General features: G+C 45.8%; 1 protein-coding gene across 2 annotated transcripts; it reads right to left on the bottom strand.

Moving 5' to 3' along the window:
- Window positions 1–81: 81 nt before the first annotated feature.
- On the bottom strand, window positions 82–16,379 carry mindy2 (MINDY lysine 48 deubiquitinase 2). 2 transcript variants are annotated; one of them, XM_058628563.1, is made up of 9 exons: window positions 15,189–16,379; window positions 14,021–14,078; window positions 11,906–11,970; window positions 7,673–7,831; window positions 6,781–6,877; window positions 3,777–3,919; window positions 3,510–3,683; window positions 2,881–3,105; window positions 82–2,342 (listed from the first exon to the last, which is right to left on the bottom strand). In XM_058628563.1, exons 1-9 carry the CDS (start codon window positions 16,137–16,139, stop codon window positions 2,118–2,120), a joined length of 2,097 nt encoding a protein of 698 aa, XP_058484546.1. In that variant the 5' UTR covers window positions 16,140–16,379; the 3' UTR covers window positions 82–2,117. The 2 variants fall into 2 exon arrangements, with proteins under 2 accessions (XP_058484546.1, XP_058484544.1); XM_058628561.1 differs by having other exon boundaries at window positions 6,775–6,877; window positions 15,189–16,375.
- Between the last annotated feature and the right edge of the window lie 2,250 nt (window positions 16,380–18,629).

The following is an 18,629-nucleotide window of genomic DNA, read 5'->3' as shown; positions in this document are numbered from 1 at the left end:
TTTTCACCCCACCGTCACTTTCACGCTGACATGAAACACAACGACCTTCTGATCGAGGCTGAAACACACACATCACAAGAGTCCGTCTCAAACAAGAATCACTCTTTTTACTCAGAAACCAACATTAAAATCAGCCTTTTTTTGTTTAAACTTCACTGGAATGTTTAATCAGCATTTTCACTGATGAACCACAACAGAAATGAGGTGAAAAACACAAGAACCGTCACTCTGCCTCCTCTCACTCTCATCTGATGATAATCGGTGATTTTTAAGCAGCATGAAAAACAAGAAACCTGCTCAGGAGTCAGTGAGAAGTGTTCAGTTCATGTTCCTTCACCCTGCACAAGGGGATTTATTTTCATCAACACGTGAACGCAGCAGCAGCAGCAGCAGCAGCAGCAGCAGCTGTGTTTGTCTCTGAAATCATCAAACAGCAGTTGTGTGAGTGTACATCAACATGGACACTTGACAGGAAGTGACCGCAGGCCGAGGAACTGTGCCGTTACAAAGAATTCCATTTGAGTAAAAGGCCTGAGAGTATTTGTGATGTCTATGTGGAAAATGCATGGATTGTCTCGTTGTTGTAATACGCCTGTTTCCTTTTGTCTTAGAAAATACGCTCAAGTGTTGTAAGGCGTCATATTTATATTTATATACACACATACATATATATTATATATATACATGTACATAAAAAACATGAAGTTGTTGTTGTTGTTGTTGGGGTGGAACCAGAGCAGAGCTCACACTCAGACTCCCGCCGCCTCCGCGTCATCGTCCTCCAGGCCAGAGTCAAGGCATCCAGTTGGAATGTAAAGATAGAAAAGTTTGTCAGGAGCCGACGCTCGTTACGACAACGCCACAAACCCTTCAACCGAGTGTCACGTGACCTATCGACATCAGTGTTTGAACGCTGCACTGACACACACACACACACACAGTCAGTGCTTTTTCACCTCTAACTATTTTCCCCCACAAACAGACAAACGCGTCTAATGTCTGAATTTAACACTAATGACAGAGAGAGACACAGAGACACAGAGAGAGAGAGAGAGACAGACAGAGAGAGAGACAGACAGACACATCTATGTAACAGAGTCCAACGCCACTGAAATCTGTGATATTTCTTCTACACCAAAACTAAACCAAACACAGATAATGTATGAGCCTGCACACACACACTCTCTCACACACACACACACACACTCTCTCACACACACACACTCTCTCACACACACACACTTCATCTCTTCAGGACACTGCCATAAGAGATTCTCTCAAACACTAAACCGAGTTTTAATCCCAACACAGATCTAATCTGCCAGTCTAGTCTCAGTCAAAGTGTGCGATGCTGAATCTGTGATTGAAGACATTAAACGTCTCACAATCGTTTGTCCAGAACACAGCAGTGCTGCACGTAACACACACCTAACACACACACACACACACACACCATAACTGAACAACACAACACTGCCCAATCTGAACAGGACGAGCTGTGACGATGATGATGATGATGAAGCTACACTGGTATGAAGTAACCTGTGTGTGTGGGGGGTGGGGGGGTGGAGCTACGTTTGACGCAGACGCATCAATGAAGAAGTTGTGTTTGTTTATATTTAGTGATTATTGATAAGAACAACAAAAAAAAAGCTTATAAACTGCAATAATGAAAAAATGAGTGAAATGATTGATTTTTCTTTTTTTGGAAGAATGAAATAAAGATGAAAGCATAACATACGTTTCCTTTAGATTAAATATCTGCTTTAAAATGATTTCAGCTCACATCACAAACGTGTGCGACTCGTAACAAAGTTTGGCCGACGATGAAAGACGAGTGTTATTGTAGTGTCCTTTCCTCGTTTCCTTGTTTCCTCAGGTGTCTCAGAGGACAGCAGGCACCAGTGGTTTGGAACAGTCTCTCCTCTGGTGTCTCCTTCCCTTGTTTGTCATCCAGTGGATCCACGGTGTGGTTCAGTCCATGAGAACCATGAGAACCATCAGCTGTTCTTTTTTCCTCACACACAAGCAACACGCACAGAACGTACGACACACACACACACACACACACGCACACGCACGCACGCACGCACGCACGCACACACACGTGCTGTATGTTACAAAATAACACATTTGTCTTTCTCCTTCACTTCTTTCTTGGTTTTTCGTTCCCCACTGCTCGACTGTTTTCCTGGACTGGCTGTGGCTCCTGCTGCTGCTGCTGCTGCTGCTGCTCCTGCTCCTGCTGCTGCTCCTGCTGCTGCTCCTGCTGCCGCCGTCCCAGCCGCTGCTCCTGCGCCTCCTCGGTCTGCTTCGTCTCCTTCAGCTCCTTCCTGCTGACCCTGAAGCACAAACAGGGTAAAAAGAACACTTTGAATTAGCTGCTGTTTTCAGATACGATCACATGTGAGGAGGAGGAGGAGTTAGTAAGTGTTTGTGGGAGTTTTTTTTAAACACAGATAAACACGTTTCCCTTTTCCTCCTCTTTTTTTCATTTCAGTGCTTAAACAGCGAAGGGGGGAGCGGACGTTTGAGGGTTGGATTCCCGGCTCCTGACGGCTGTGTCGGCCTCTTGTTTGTGGGTAAAAAAGAGAATGTGCTGCACACAGATGCTGCTGATGCTGCAGTGAGTGAATGAGTTAGAAAAGTGACAGTGATAATCACAGATACATGTGATACAAGTAAAATCTGCCCTTTGTGCTGAATCAGCACAGATGTTTCAGGTCTGAAAGGATTTTTTTAAAAGATGCAGCGACTGATGAACTCAGAGCTGCTGCAGAAGAAGAAGAAGAAGAAGAAGAAGAAGAAGAAGAAGAAGCAGCTCAAACGTCGGTTACTAAACTAAAAGTCTTTCTTTTGTCACAGTGACTTCTCTCTCACCTGTGCTGCTGCTGCTGCTGCTGCTGCTGCTGCTGCCGCTGCCGCTGCCGCCGCCGCCTGCTCCTGCTCCTGCTCTTGCTCCTGGTAATACTGGGACGCTCGTCTGTCCTCCTCTTCCTGAAGCTTCTTTGCCAGCTCTAAGTCACTGATGCCCTCGGGAAGTTGCTCCCACTGGAGGTCCTGGCTTTGCTGCTCCTGCTGCAGCGACAGAGCCATCAGATAATCCTGAGGAACACAAACATGCACGGTGAGCGACGCTGATGATCATCCACTGTTTTACACTGAGAGACATGATCTTCATGCTTCTCTCCAGCTGTGTCATTAAGAATGGAAACGATTATTTAGTCTTTGGCTCAGACGGTGAGTTAACAGCTGTGAAGGAAAGTCCAAATGTGGAGGTATAAAAATATTAAATAAACCTGACGCACAGTTCAGAGGCCGCTGAGGATCTGTGTGTGTGTGTGTGTGTGTCAGTGGAAAGATGTGAAACTGTGAGTTTTTATTCCCGAGGTCCCAGTCCTGGTCTGAGCCTCGGCGTTTGTGGTCCGATCACAGTAAAGTGTGAGAAGAGAAGCGCGGTGGTGGATGGTTGCTAGTTCTGCTCGTCTTGCCTGCAGCATTGCTCAGACCTGGTCTATCTGATCTTGTTGTCCGCGGTACACGGTCTCTGGATCCGAGGGCGGACGCAACCGGAACTCTGAGTCACAGAAGTTTCCGTCTCCGTCGACGTTGTGCAGACTCTCCCACACGACTTTCTCCTCCGTCAGGAAACCTTGGTCTGTGACCAGGAGGTAGAGTTGACCCTGAGACACACAGCACATGAAATACACTCACAGTCCTCGTGCTGCTCCCTCGTACAGACTACAAACAGGCTGATGGCGCTGGTTGGTGTTTACCTTGTACTTGATCATGGTGCTGAAGTGGTTATTCCTGAAGAAGACGCAGAGCTCTCCCTCCTGCACGGTGGACGTGAGCTCACATAAACCGTGGTACGTCAGCTGAGTGGCCGTGCTGCTCAGAAACTGCTCTGCCACGATGCCTGAGACACAAACCACAGGAACGTCAGGAACACAAACCACAGGAACGTCAGGAACACGAACGTCAGGAACGTCAGGAACACAAACGACAGGAACGCCAGGAACACAAACGTCAGGAACGTCAGGAACACAAACGACAGGAACGCCAGGAACACAAACGTCAGGAACGTCAGGAACACAAACCACAGGAACGTCAGGAACACGAACGTCAGGAACACGAAAGTCAGGAACACAAACGACAGGAACACAAACCACAGGAACACAAACCACAGGAACACAAACGTCAGGAACACAAACGTCAGGAACACAAACGTCAGGAACACGAACGTCAGGAACACAAACGACAGGAACGTCAGGAACACGAACGTCAGGAACACGAACGTCAGGAACACGAACGTCAGGAACACAAACGACAGGAACACAAACCACAGGAACGTCAGGAACACAAACGTCAGGAACGTCAGGAACACAAACCACAGGAACGTCAGGAACACGAACGTCAGGAACGTCAGGAACACAAACGACAGGAACGCCAGGAACACAAACGTCAGGAACGTCAGGAACACAAACGACAGGAACACAAAAGTCAGGAACGTCAGGAACACAAACGACAGGAACACAAACGTCAGGAACACAAACGACAGGAACACAAACGACAGGAACGCCAGGAACACAAACGTCAGGAACGTCAGGAACACAAACGACAGGAACGCCAGGAACACAAACGTCAGGAACGTCAGGAACACAAACGACAGGAACGTCAGGAACACAAACGACAGGAACTTCAGGAACACAAACGACAGGAACGTCAGGAACACAAACGTCAGGAACACAAACGACAGGAACACAAACGTCAGGAACACAAACGACAGGAACGTCAGAAACACAAACGACAGGAACGTCAGAAACACAAACGACAGGAACGTCAGAAACACAAACGACAGGAACGTCAGGAACACAAACGTCAGGAACACAAATGACAGGAACGTCAGAAACAAACGACAGGAACGTCAGGAACACGAACGTCAGGAACGTCAGGAACACAAACGACAGGAACGCCAGGAACACAAACGTCAGGAACGTCAGGAACACAAACGACAGGAACGCCAGGAACACAAACGTCAGGAACGTCAGGAACACAAACGACAGGAACACAAACGTCAGGAACACAAACGCCAGGAACACAAACGACAGGAACGCCAGGAACACAAACGTCAGGAACGTCAGGAACACAAACGACAGGATCGCCAGGAACACAAACGTCAGGAACGTCAGGAACACAAACGACAGGAACGTCAGGAACACAAACGACAGGAACTTCAGGAACACAAACGACAGGAACGTCAGGAACACAAACGTCAGGAACATAAACGACAGGAACACAAACGTCAGGAACACAAACGACAGGAACGTCAGAAACACAAACGACAGGAACGTCAGAAACACAAACGACAGGAACGTCAGGAACACAAACGTCAGGAACACAAACGTCAGGAACACAAATGACAGGAACGTCAGAAACAAACGACAGGAACACAAACGACAGGAACACAAACGACAGGAACGTCAGGAACACAAACGACAGGAACGTCAGGAACACAAACGACAGGAACACAAACGTCAGGAACACAAACGCCAGGAACACAAACGACAGGAACGCCAGGAACACAAACGTCAGGAACGTCAGGAACACAAACGACAGGATCGCCAGGAACACAAACGTCAGGAACGTCAGGAACACAAACGACAGGAACGTCAGGAACACAAACGACAGGAACTTCAGGAACACAAACGACAGGAACGTCAGGAACACAAACGTCAGGAACATAAACGACAGGAACACAAACGTCAGGAACACAAACGACAGGAACGTCAGAAACACAAACGACAGGAACGTCAGGAACACAAACGTCAGGAACACAAACGTCAGGAACACAAATGACAGGAACGTCAGAAACAAACGACAGGAACACAAACGACAGGAACACAAACGACAGGAACGTCAGGAACACAAACGACAGGAACGTCAGGAACACAAACGACAGGAACACAAACGTCAGGAACACAAACGACAGGAACGCCAGGAACACAAACATCAGGAACGTCAGGAACACAAACGACAGGAACGTCAGGAACACAAACGACAGGAACTTCAGGAACACAAACGACAGGGACGTCAGGAACACAAACGTCAGGAACACAAACGTCAGGAACACAAACGACAGGAACACAAACGACAGGAACGTCAGAAACACAAACGACAGGAACGTCAGGAACACAAACGTCAGGAACACAAACGTCAGGAACACAAATGACAGGAACGTCAGGAACACAAACGACAGGAACGTCAGGAACACAAACGACAGGAACGTCAGGAACACAAACGACAGGAACGTCAGGAACACAAACGACAGGAACACAGACGACAGGAGACAGGAACACAAACGACAGGGGAAGTTTGATTAGTAACATGTTTCCTTGTGTCTCTGTTGAACGATTCAAGCGCCTGTTTGCTGCAGAATGAACTGTGAGGTCAAAGGTCAAATATTGAAGTTACTAACAGATGGTCAGAAAAGTGAGACGTGGAGTTCAGAGGGTTTGAACTGGACAGTCATCACATCCTGAGTAATACACGGTCATGTGACGGACTGGACTGTGACGCACCAGCGACCCCCATGAGTGATGAATGAATGAGTGAGAGATGAATGAATGAATGTGCTGCAAACTGCTGTCAGTGACGGTGATGATGGTTGACTTCAATGTTGAATGTCAAATCAATGAACTAAAGATCTTTAAGATATTTGAAAAGTGTGAGGAGAGCGAGTGAAGAGCGAGTGAAGAGCGAGCGCTCGCTCACCTTCACCTGCCAGCTCGCTGTTGTCTGACTGTTTGCAGGATATAATCTTCTCCACCAGCTGGTTGTAGCTGCAGTTGCTCACCGCCTTGACGATGTCCTGCATCTGCAAACAGAGACAAAGCGTGTGTGAGAACATTCAGCGAGCGTCGGTGTCGTCGCTCCAAACATCACAGAACATTCACGCCACATTCGAAACTAAAGTAAACTAAACTAAACTAAACTAAACTAAACTAAACTAAAGTAAAGTAAAGTAAACTAAAGGAACACTGCGGCCTTCAGTGAACACAGCTCCTGATTCACTGTGAGTGCAGCGACTGTGGTGAAGTTTGATAAATGTCATCTTTACATCATCCTGCCTCTGACGATGTGTGTGTGTGTGTGTGTGTTAATTCTTCTGTTTTCAGAAATGTCATTTGTGTAATGCAGTTACACAAAACACTTCCTGTTCCTGTTGTGTTTGTGAGCAGCTGAACGCAGAAAGAAGGGATTTTCTTTCAGGGTTAGAACCACAGAAAGATATTTGAACATTTGGCTGCTTATTGTTGATTTATTCTTGTTTTTAAAGGGACAGACGCTAATATGCAGCTCAGAGGTCGATGATGATGATAATATAAAAGAATAAAAAACACATGCAGGGAGAAGATGTTTAACAGACTCTGCATGAGGAGGAGCGACGGTGTTTTTAAACGTGCTGAATTTTAAGGCACGACTGTAAAGCTGTGTTTGTGTCATTGACTAGAACAGTTGAGTTTAGCTGTAGTTGTTGTAAATGATTACACTCGCTCTCTCAGACTAAAACACAAACGCAGCAGGAAACAGCAGTTAAGAATATTCCACTATTCAAAGTTGCTGCGTTAAATAAAACAGACGTGATGAGTCACGTCTGACTCTAACTCACCTGAGGGTCCACCAGCCAGCCGTGGTACAGGGGGATGTCCAGCAAATCAAACACGATGCATTCTGGGGTGTACTCGAACACCCGCACCCCTGTGAACTTCACGTTCACGTCCAGACCCGTCTGCAGCTTGTGCAGCACCGCCATGGCATCGCTCATGTTCTAATGTTCACGAGGAGAAAGCACAGAAGCTCCTGTGTGACGATCATACAGGTCATAAAAGGTCATACAGGTCATACAGGTCATACAGGTCATACAGGTCATACAGGTCCTGGTCATCTGTCAGCAGCGCTGCAGCCATGAGAGATTATGATGGAGAGGATTCTTCAGATTACAGAGAGTCTCAGACTGTTTGAGGTGATCTGTGAACAACCTGTAATCAGGCTGAAGAACAGCATCATCCTGAGCTGCACTGCTGCAGGGTATCAGTAGTGTAACTGTGCTCAGACACATTTTACCATCGCACTGACCAACGGACAAAGAACCTAAAGTCACTCGATTCTCTTTAAACACACACACACACACACACACACACACACACACACACACACACACACACACACACACACACACACACACACACACACACACACACACACACACACACACACACACACACACACACACACACACACACACACACACACACACACACACACACACACACACACACACACACACACACACACACACACACACACACACACACAGAGGACAAACATCAGCAGCTCTTTTAACTCAAAAACCTTTGAAAAAAATCTGGAAGGATGTAGATTACGAGGCCATAATTTACATCCTGAGAATATTTAATCCAACTGTTAATTGACTCCAGAGGCTTTGGCAAAAGATTTCCTTCTTTTATTCTTTTAATCGACGTGACAATGACATCACTGTCTCTTAAAGTCTTTAAATAAATGATGACATACTTCAGTCACTTTGACAACATCAGTGACTTTGTGAGACTTCACTCTTCATGCTGCCGTTTTGTTTTTCATCTTTTTGTGTTTTCAGTATCTGTGCGTGAAAAGCAAACGTCTCTGGAGAGAAGAACTTACATTTGGTCGATTCAGAGCGACATCAGCAGGTAAATCTCTTGTCTGTAAATGTCTATTTGCACTTAACTCATTGTGTTAAAATAAAATGTTTCTGTTTTAAACTCAGAATGAACCGTGTTCACAACATTATTTATCCTATTACTGCACTGAATGAAGAACAGGGGAAAGACTTTAGATACACATCCCATCACAGGTAGTGTTTAAGTGTTTTAGTGTTTTAGTGTTTAAGTGTTTAAGTGTTTAAGTGTTTAATGTTTGCACCTCACACCTGAGAAGCCAGTGAAAGAGTTCCTGCCTCAGAGCCTGTTTCTCTGTTTCTCTGTTTCTCTCACAGCTGATTTCCATCTTTTCTGTTTCAACGATCGCACAATAAAGACGCGAGAGGAAACCAAACAGAACAGTGAGTGTCCTCGTGTTTTTGTGGTTTACAACAACTGTATTATAACTAATGTCATCATATTATTTAATAATCAAAGTGTATTTCATCCCATTCATGAGTCATCATCGCAGTCTGAGACGACTGTGATTGAAGGATTTCATTTATGTTCATTTGTTCTTTTCTCTCCACAGAAAATCCACTGATGATGAGTGTGTGTGTGTGTGCGTGTGTGTGTGTGTGTGTGTGTGTGTGTGTGTGTGTGTGAGTGTGTGTGTGCGTGTGCGTGTGAACAGTGAAGTTTCACCGTGAGTCGTCGTGTGAACACTGAGTTACAGCAGCTCTGATGAAAAGCCTCGGTGAGTGTGTGGATTAGGACGCTCATGAGCAGCAGTGATGGCAGGATTAACAACCATGTTTAATGGAGCACATCTTTCCACTACAGCACAGCAGCTCTCATCTCATCTCATCTCATCTCATGTCACCTCATCTCATCTCATCTCACGTCATCTCATGTCACCTCATCTCATGTCACCTCATCTCATGTCACCTCATGTCATCTCATGTCATGTCATCTCATGTCACCTCATGTCACCTCATGTCATGTCATCTCATGTCACCTCATGTCATGTCATCTCATGTCACCTCATGTCACCTCATGTCATGTCATCTCATGTCACCTCATGTCATCTCATCTCATGTCACCTCATCTCATCTCATGTCACCTCATGTCATCTCATGTCACCTCATGTCATCTCATGTCATCTCATCTCATGTCACCTCATGTCATCTCATGTCACCTCATGTCATCTCATGTCACCTCATGTCATCTCATGTCATCTCATCTCATGTCACCTCATCTCATCTCATGTCACCTCATGTCATCTCATGTCATCTCATCTCATGTCACCTCATGTCATCTCATGTCACCTCATGTCATGTCATGTCATGTCATGTCACCTCACGTCATGGATCAGATGATGAGCACTGCATCACTCACTCCTCTGTGTAAACCATGCAGTGAGTAAAGAACTCTTTATTTTTCACTTCCTTTGGGAAGTTCTCTGCGTTTCCTCCCACATTTTACTCAGAGTAGATCAAATGAACGGTTAGTTGAGAGAAAACAGTGAGAGAGACGGTTTAAAGCCTCAGTTTCTGCCAAGAGTCATAATAACACGATTATAGAAGAACTACAGTGAACGCCTGAATCTACAAACCAGCACACTTAACTCTTACATAACACCACTAATGAGTGGGAGCTATAAATAATGAAGAGTTTACTCGACTGTAATGTGACAGAATGTGGGTCACATGACGTGCATCAGTGGCTGCTGCAGAGCTACACACACACACACACACACACACACACACGTGTGTTTAAATGTGAGACGATGCTGATGTTTCAGCCGCTGTTCAACGATGTGAGCTTTAAAGATTTGAAAATGGAAGACAGAGCATTTATTTGTCTCTCTGCCGTCTCGTATACTTCACTGTAGAAGAATGAAATATACACATGAATAATTGCATTCACTCATGAGTTCAGGGCATTTACAGGATCAGAAAAGCACAAAAGAAAGGGTTAAGAAATGAGTGCGAACAACGTCCATTAGTGTAAATTAAAACAGGAAGCTTCTTCTTTAACAGGGTAACACGTTTCCTCCACGGGCTGAACACTCATCATGGATGAGAGGCAGAGCTGCGTCGCCGCGTCGCCGCGTCGCTACATCGCTGCGTCGCCGCGTCGCCGCGTCCACGGAGACAAAGGCAGAGCAAAGCTACTCTCACTTCCACCGCTCCTCTGAGTAAATATTTAACAAGAGCTAAAGAGCAGCCGTGCACCTGCTATTTTAATCCACATACACTCTTGTGTCAGATGATGTTTTCTGAAGCTGAATTTATAAATAGAAGCATTTCTGTTATGAACTCTACACGTTTGTTAAAGATTCACCGCGGAGGAAACTGGAAAAGTCTGATGTGAACATAAACAACATCTCATCCTGCAGCATCCCGCCAGTCTGTCCACGTACACCCAGGACATGAGGACATGAGGACATCAGGACATGAGGACACCAGGACACCAGGACAGGAGGTGAACAGCAGGATTAGCCCAGCATAATAACAATGCAACACATCCTTAAACCACTCCTTTACTTTAACACCGCTGATTTATTTAAGAGCTCGTATTTTCAGTTAAATTTAGCCAAAGCCAGTCAGTCAGTCAGTGAGTGAGTGAGTGTCTATAAGGAAAGTGAACTCTTTTTTACCCTCTTCTCTAAATGAGGAACAAGTGTGGCTTAGAATCATTCACAGATGTGCTGGTGCTCTGCCCCGCCAGGCCCCGCCAGGCCCCGCCCCCTCCATCAGCAGCGCACACACACATACACACGCACACGTCTTATGTAAGGTATGGATCAGTGTGTAAAACTCTGTTACACGCTTATTTCCATATTACAGAACATGCTCTGACCTTCTCTCTGCCACATCATGCAAATGTAAAAACCAGCAGCGCTGAATACACATTCGTTTCATTTCTACTCTGTGATAATTCAGCTCCTCTATCACTTTAACTCGTACAGAAATGGTTCAATTGACACGAAACAAAAAGGAGTTCATTCCAAAAGTAAAGTCAAATAAAACATAAAGCAAAGCATTAATTATCAGGATCAAGTGTCAGATAATTAAAACAAGTTTAGCTCCAGAGTGAAAGTTAATTGTGGTTTTAAAATCCTTTCACACTGAACAGAGAAACCTCGTTACAAAGAGATGATAATAAATATTATTATGAAGTGACAGTGAAGCTCCTACCTGCTCATAGTTGAGTCGCTGAGCCTCTGATATTTCTTTAGGTTTGGTTTCCAGGATGTAGTCTCCTGCACACACACACACACACACACACACAGAGATAGAGATGATGATGATGATGATGATGATGAATATAAACTGGTTATGTTTGTGAATCTCTACATTTGAACAGAATAACCAGCAGCTGCTTTTACAGATAACATCACGTGTGGCGTCACCTGAGATGTGACGAGCGTCTCAGGAGCAGACGTCACATTACAATACTGCACGTGTGTGTGTGTGTGTGTGTGAGATATTTCTAAAACTCTGGTGTAAATACTGTATGTTTCATTGATCTGGCAGCAGCAGCAGCAGCAGCAGCAGCAGCAGCAGCAGCAGCAGCGTCGACAGTAACTCAAAGTTACATTAAATAAAACCAGCGTCATCTGGAGTTTCCTCAAGCAAATATTTTTATAGCTGTAATGACAAACATTCCTGGACATGCTTTAAGTAATTAGTGTCCAGTGTCGTGATGAGCTGCTCTCGTCTGCTGGTGCAGGGAAAACCCCTCACTGTTCTCACCGTGGCTCCCCGAGTATTTCTGAACTTGTTTTAAACTTGTGCTGTTTTTAGGAGTCTTAATGTCATGATGACAGACCTTTCCAGAGCTCACACTCGTGCCAGAGCTCTGAGGTCAGCAGCAGCAGCAGCAGCAGCAGCAGCAGCAGCAGCAGCAGCAGCAGCAGCAGCAGCAGCAGCAGCAGCTCCTCCAACAAAAGCTCTGGTTGAGCAAAATACTTTGATTTGTATTGATTTTATTGTGCATGCACAGCTTACTTTAAATCTACTCCTTTAATTGTTGTTATCATTTATCTTGTTGATCTTGGCTTTGATTGGTGTTTATCTTTGTAGGCTTGTTTTAAAATGACGTGTGTGCTCGACTCAACGTCTCTGGTTCTGCTGTCACTGAGCACGTGGGTCACGATGATGATCGTCACTCGTGTGACTGATGATGATGATGATCAGTGATTATCTGTGATTATCTGGCAGCTACTGAACATTATACTACTGTGTGCTGTGACACACAGATAAGAGAAGCGATGACATCATATCTGGAACATTTTCTGAAGGCCTTGATACTGGTGAGTTTCCACTCCAGCTCTGCTGTAACCAGACTCTCTGCTTTGATATTGTAGAGAAATGTAAGTTATGAAGGGCAGGAGACGGTCAGAGAGACGGTCAGAGAGACAGTCAGAGAGACGGTCAGAGAGACAGTCAGAGAGACAGTCAGAGAGACAGTCAGAGAGACAGTCAGAGAGAGACGGTCAGAGAGACGAGCTCGCAGTGCGACGGGGTTGAGGGTATTTCCCCCGCTCTCATTCCTCCCTGTGTTGACTCGGGAATATAATCTACTCTCCGTGACCTTAGGTGAGCTCTGATTTGAGGGGAAGTGAAACACAAGAATGTTTACTAGGGTTCTGAAGCTCTGAGCCAGTGCTTAACGTGTTACTATGTTTACAAGTGTGGACTCAATGGGCAACATTTCTTTAAACGGATACGACTGTAAAACTAAACCAAAATATAGCATTACAGACGTAAGCTGCTCTGTAAATGTGTTATAGAGTTGTTTTTATAAATGTTGAGTGTGTGTGTGTGTGTGTGTGTGTGTGTCTACTTAACTACAAAGAGTGATTTGGTGATATGTCGTCGTTGTTCCTTGTGCAACACGATAATCGTCACTCCACAGCAAACATCGATATTTTAATTCACAAACCGTCTCTGTCACTACTTCATGTCTCCTCATGGTGGCGCTGCTCAAATGAATGAGTGAAACTTATGTGGAAGTGACCAGGCTGAAGAAGAGTGAGTTTATCCATCCACTTTATGACCTTTGTGAAGAAATAACTGAAATGCTGATCCCAGAATCGTTGTACCGTGTTGTATCGTGATATTCTTGATATTGTGAGTGACCCTGGGATTCAAACCCCTGCTACATGTTCCCTCAGACGTGTGGGAGTAAACGGATGATTCCTGCAATTAGCAGCACCGTTCCTTCTCCAGCTAAGACGCGGTTAAACCACTGAAAACTCACTGGAGCAGTTTTCCCTTCAGATCAGCGACACGATGCCAAACACTCACCGAGATACTCCATCAGCTGCTCTGCAGTTATAATTTCCATCATCGGCGGCATCTTCACCTGCAGCAGAGACACAGGTTAACAAACTGCTGGGTGTTAACAAGGTGCAGGAGATTCATGTTAAGTTAGGGATGAGATGATCTTCATCACACATCACTAAAATGTAAAAACACGCCATGTGCTGATTGTTGTGAGGATAACTGCTGTGGAGCTCACCAACATACAGTCCTTGTGATTTAGTTTGAAGGAAAATCATGATTTAAAATCATGAAAATGTGCACTAAGTATATTTATTTCCTCCTCATCCACATGCTTTTATTTTCTGAAAGCTTAAGGATAAGAACCAAAGGAACACAGACACAAGGTTCCACTTGTTTCTGTTTGCAAATCGAACATTTCAGGCATATCCATTGCAATATTATTGCAAAACGTGTCTACACGTGTACTTTTGTCTTCTTTTTGTTTTTTTACAGGAAGTGCTGAGGGACAAACTCCGCTCAGCTGTAACATGTAACGTTACCAAATCTAAACGTTACATCAGAGAAGAGGAGGCTTTTGGTCCAGTGAAGAGGGAACAGAGACACTGCTGTCAGTTACATCAGGGATTCTTTAACGTGTTATACCAAGAAAACACTGAGCTCTCAAAGTAAAACCATCATCACCAATGTGTCAAAAGACCGAGTAAAGTCAGCCACAGAGGCAGATTTATTCTCTCATCATCATCATCCTCCTCTTCCTCACACATAATCCACACACTGGAGTAGTGAAGTTAGGTGAAGTTGAAGATAATTATTATTATTTTGTTGTTTGTTTCCTTTAGTACACACTCTGATCACAGACCCTGGTATTAAACTGGAGATTTGAGTGGAAACCTGCGTACCACTGATGGTACACATACCACAGTTTGATGGACATTGACAGCTTGTTATTTCATGAATTGGCCCATTATTACACATGAAACTTGAATAAGTCACTAAAAGCAGAGGCCTCGTTCATGTCTTTAATATTGAGTTTGTATAGTAAATATAGAAGTGCAGGCTCGTTTCACATTATATTGTTGTTGTTATTATTGAACAGTTGTAACAGTGTATTTGATGAGATGGAGATAAAGAAGAGTATCTGGTTAGTCCTAAAGTTTAGTTTTATTGATCTGAGCTCGTGTGTCTTTACCTTCCACGCCAGCAGCAGGACGTTCATGATGGCCAGCAGTGGACACGGTCCGTTCTCGTTCTGCGTGATGATCGGCGTGTTCTCCTCCCTCCACTTGATCCACTTGATGTGGTAAATGGACTGTCCGGCCGCGGCTCGCTCCTTGCTGCACAGGCTCTTTGTCCCCTCGGCGCTGTGGTCGCCGTGCAGGGCCAGAGCCAGTCCTCGGTCCTCCAGAGCCAGTCCTCGGTCCTCCAGACCCTCACTGTTCAGGTCCGAGCTGGGGCACGAGTTGAGGTTGGAGAAGGACTCGAGTGAATCTATGCTTCGGGACTCTCCGCCGAGGCTGGCATCGCGGTCACTCCCACTCGGCAATCCCTCCGACAAGGTGCGATCACCGGGCAGCCCCGGCCTTACGTCTCCCGCTGCTGTGATTGCATTGTCCGGACACAACTGCGTGGGTTTGGCAAGTTTAACCGCGTCACTTTGTCCGGCACACAAATCTGTGCCGTGCTGAGCGCGAGGCGACGACGGACCTTCGCTTCTGTTGTTTACCAACTTTGAGGCACCACCCTCTCTATCTTGTGCAGCCAGCAGCACCGAGTCATCATCATGCCCCATCCCGTTACTGACCACATCCTCGGAGCCAGACCCTGACCCGCCTGCCACGCTGTCCTTCTTCAAAGCCTCCTGCGCTGGCGGGGAAACTTCCAGCGCCGCGGAGCCGTCACGCTCACCGGCACTGGATGTGACACTGACCGCACAGGACGCGAGGACGTCCGCGGTGCTGTCATTACAACTCCCGCTGACCAAAGTGCTGAGAGGAGCCTCACTATTCTTGCGTTTGTCGACCGCTCCTTTCCCTCCGCCGCCGCCGCCGCCGCCGCCACTCACGTCGCTCATGTCCGCCGCTATCGTGGCGCACACGGCGCTCCCGTCCGCGTCTCGACGCAGGTTCGCGTAATTCTCCATCTCGATCAACACACTGGCGACAGATTTTTAGCTCAATTGCAGCCGCAGCACCGTCGCTCTCGAAGACGCCATGACAACTCTGCGAGTGACGTCATCAGAGTGAAGTGCTTTTATGTTGCGCAAGGGGGCGGTAGAAAGCAAGCCGCGGCCCGGCGGTGCTGCGTTTGCGTACACTCGTATTTTGTAGTACTCGGTCAACCTGTGGATATGCCGTGGGCGTGGCCGACTTTAAACCCGCAGTAACGTGGAAGTGTCACTAGGTGGCAGCGATTTCTCTATTCCTTCCCCTTTACAAAAGAATCACAGAATCACTTGTCTGCTTGTTTGGATATTTTTAACCGTTTTGCGTTGTTTAACAAAAACAATAAATACAATCCAGTGGGATAGAGAGGTAAAGTTAAGTTGTACAACATAACATCAATAAACGGCTTAATGGCTTGTATTTCATAGGTGGCTGGGTGAGATATTGATGTGTGATATGATGGTCTATACTAGGGGCCGCATAGGGGCCCTGTAATAATAGCTTTGGAAACATTTTGTTTATCTTTATTTTATATATGTATTTCATTGTTTCATACATCATTGACCTTCCACTCTCCAATCTGCTATTCATATGTTCCTGTGAGAATCAATGTGGTTGTTTTCCTAAAATGCATAAATATGACAATGACTTAAGCATTAAATTATGTGTGCACATTTTTTTTTTATTATTTTATTAACAATTTTTGAGTTGAAATGATGCAATTATGGAAAAACAAACTAGCAGAATAGAGCTTTATTGCCATTGTTAAAAAAAACACAAATAGGAAGTTACATCATAGAAAAGTAGTTACAATAAACAAACACAGTATAATAGACAAGAAGTACTTGATATTGCACACTCTTATAATGTTCCCAAAGTTAGCCAGTTATTAAAACCATAAAAGCACCACAGACAAAAAGAACCTACTAGTACAATTACCTGGAGTAATAATAATTACCTCATGTACTTTTTCTTTTTTGTGTGAATTGGTACTACTATATGTTCGAAAACCTGAAATTATTAGATATCACTCACACTTAAAAAAGTACTTAATGTGCTCGAAGTGATTAAAAACACTACAGTGACAGGTATACACATACTTGAAATGTACTTAAAGGGGACATATTATACCCTATTTCCCCCATTAAAATAGTTCCCTGGTGTCCTAATGAACATGTCAGTGACATGCTTTGGTCAAAATACCATAAGGATGAAGAATCATAGTAGTTCAATAACCCTGCTAAACCCGCCCCTTTCAGAACGCTCGGTTTTCGTGCAAGGTCCCTTTATATGCAAATGAGACACAGGCAAACACACACCCACTTCTTCCAGGGGGTTTCTGATTTGTCCTCTTTACAGCTCTATTCGTCTCCCCCTCCCTCCACTAGCTCTCTGACAATATCAACATGTCAGCGAGAGTGCCGTCACAGGAAGAGACGTCCTACATAAGGATCGAGCCGAACACTGTCCAACTGTAAATCAGTTAAAAACACTTAGGAACAGAAGATCAGCGGTGACACAGAGAGTGCAGCACCGCTGCACAGAGAGTGCAGCACCGCTGATCGCCACCGCTGATCGCCAGCGGCGCGCTGAATAAACTGTATGTTGCTGTATCAGACCGGAGACTGTGCTCCGGAGACCTCACCACCGCTGACCAGCTCCGGTGCTCCGGCGAGCTGGCGATCAGCGGTGGCGATCACCGTGTAACGCGCCACCGCTGATCGCCAGCGGCGCGCTGAATAAACTGTATGTTGCTGTATCAGATCGTGTGTTCGCACCACTTCACATCAGACTGCAAACAGCGGTCGCCGCATTTAGTCAGGGGACGTATTTCACCGACGTACAAACACACACATTGTTAAGAAAAGATCACATAGAGCTCATAACTGACCATTCTGACACGTCCTAATTAAACATATTTGTTCAGTACGTCCTCCATGACCGGAGCACAGACTCAGTCTGATACAATCACATAAAGCAGCTGTTTATGCAGCTCGCCGCTGACGATCAGCGGTGCTGCACTCTCTGTGCAGCGGTGCTACACTCTCTGTGTCACCGATAGCCTAAACTGCCGCTGGCGATCAGCTGATCGCCACCGCTGATCGCCAGCGGCGCGCTGAATAAACTGTATGTTGCTGTATCAGACCGGAGACCTCACCACCGCTGACCAGCTCCGGTGCTCCGGCGAGCTGGCGATCAGCGGTGGCGATCACCGTGTAACGCGCCACCGCTGATCGCCAGCGGCGCGCTGAATAAACTGTATGTTGCTGTATCAGACCGGAGACTGTGCTCCGGAGACCTCACCACCGCTGACCACCTCCGGTGCTCCGGCGAGCTGGCGATCACCGTGTAACGCGCCACCGCTGTATCAGACAGTCTCCGGTCTGATACAGCAACATACAGTTTATTCAGCGCGCCGCTGCCGATCAGCGATCGCCAGCGGCAGTTTAGGCTATCGGTGACACAGA

Source organism: Solea solea, chromosome 5 (genome assembly GCF_958295425.1).
Source record: "Solea solea chromosome 5, fSolSol10.1, whole genome shotgun sequence".
Lineage (NCBI taxonomy): Eukaryota > Metazoa > Chordata > Actinopteri > Pleuronectiformes > Soleidae > Solea > Solea solea.
The sequence above is the reverse complement of the archived record's forward strand: the minus strand, read 5'-3'. Positions and strand labels throughout refer to the sequence as shown.

Excerpts from the sequence above, each read along its gene's own strand:
- mindy2 (XM_058628561.1), bottom strand. The coding sequence starts at position 16,139 with ATGGAGAATTACGCGAACCTGCGTCGAGACGCGGACGGGAGCGCCGTG. Across the intron at positions 14,079-15,188 it reads TCCTGCTGCTGGCGTGGAAG|GTGAAGATGCCGCCGATGAT; the intron begins GTAAAGACACAC and ends TCTCTGCTGCAG. Across the intron at positions 3,106-3,509 it reads AACAAGATCAGATAGACCAG|GATTATCTGATGGCTCTGTC; the intron begins GTCTGAGCAATG and ends TGTGTTCCTCAG.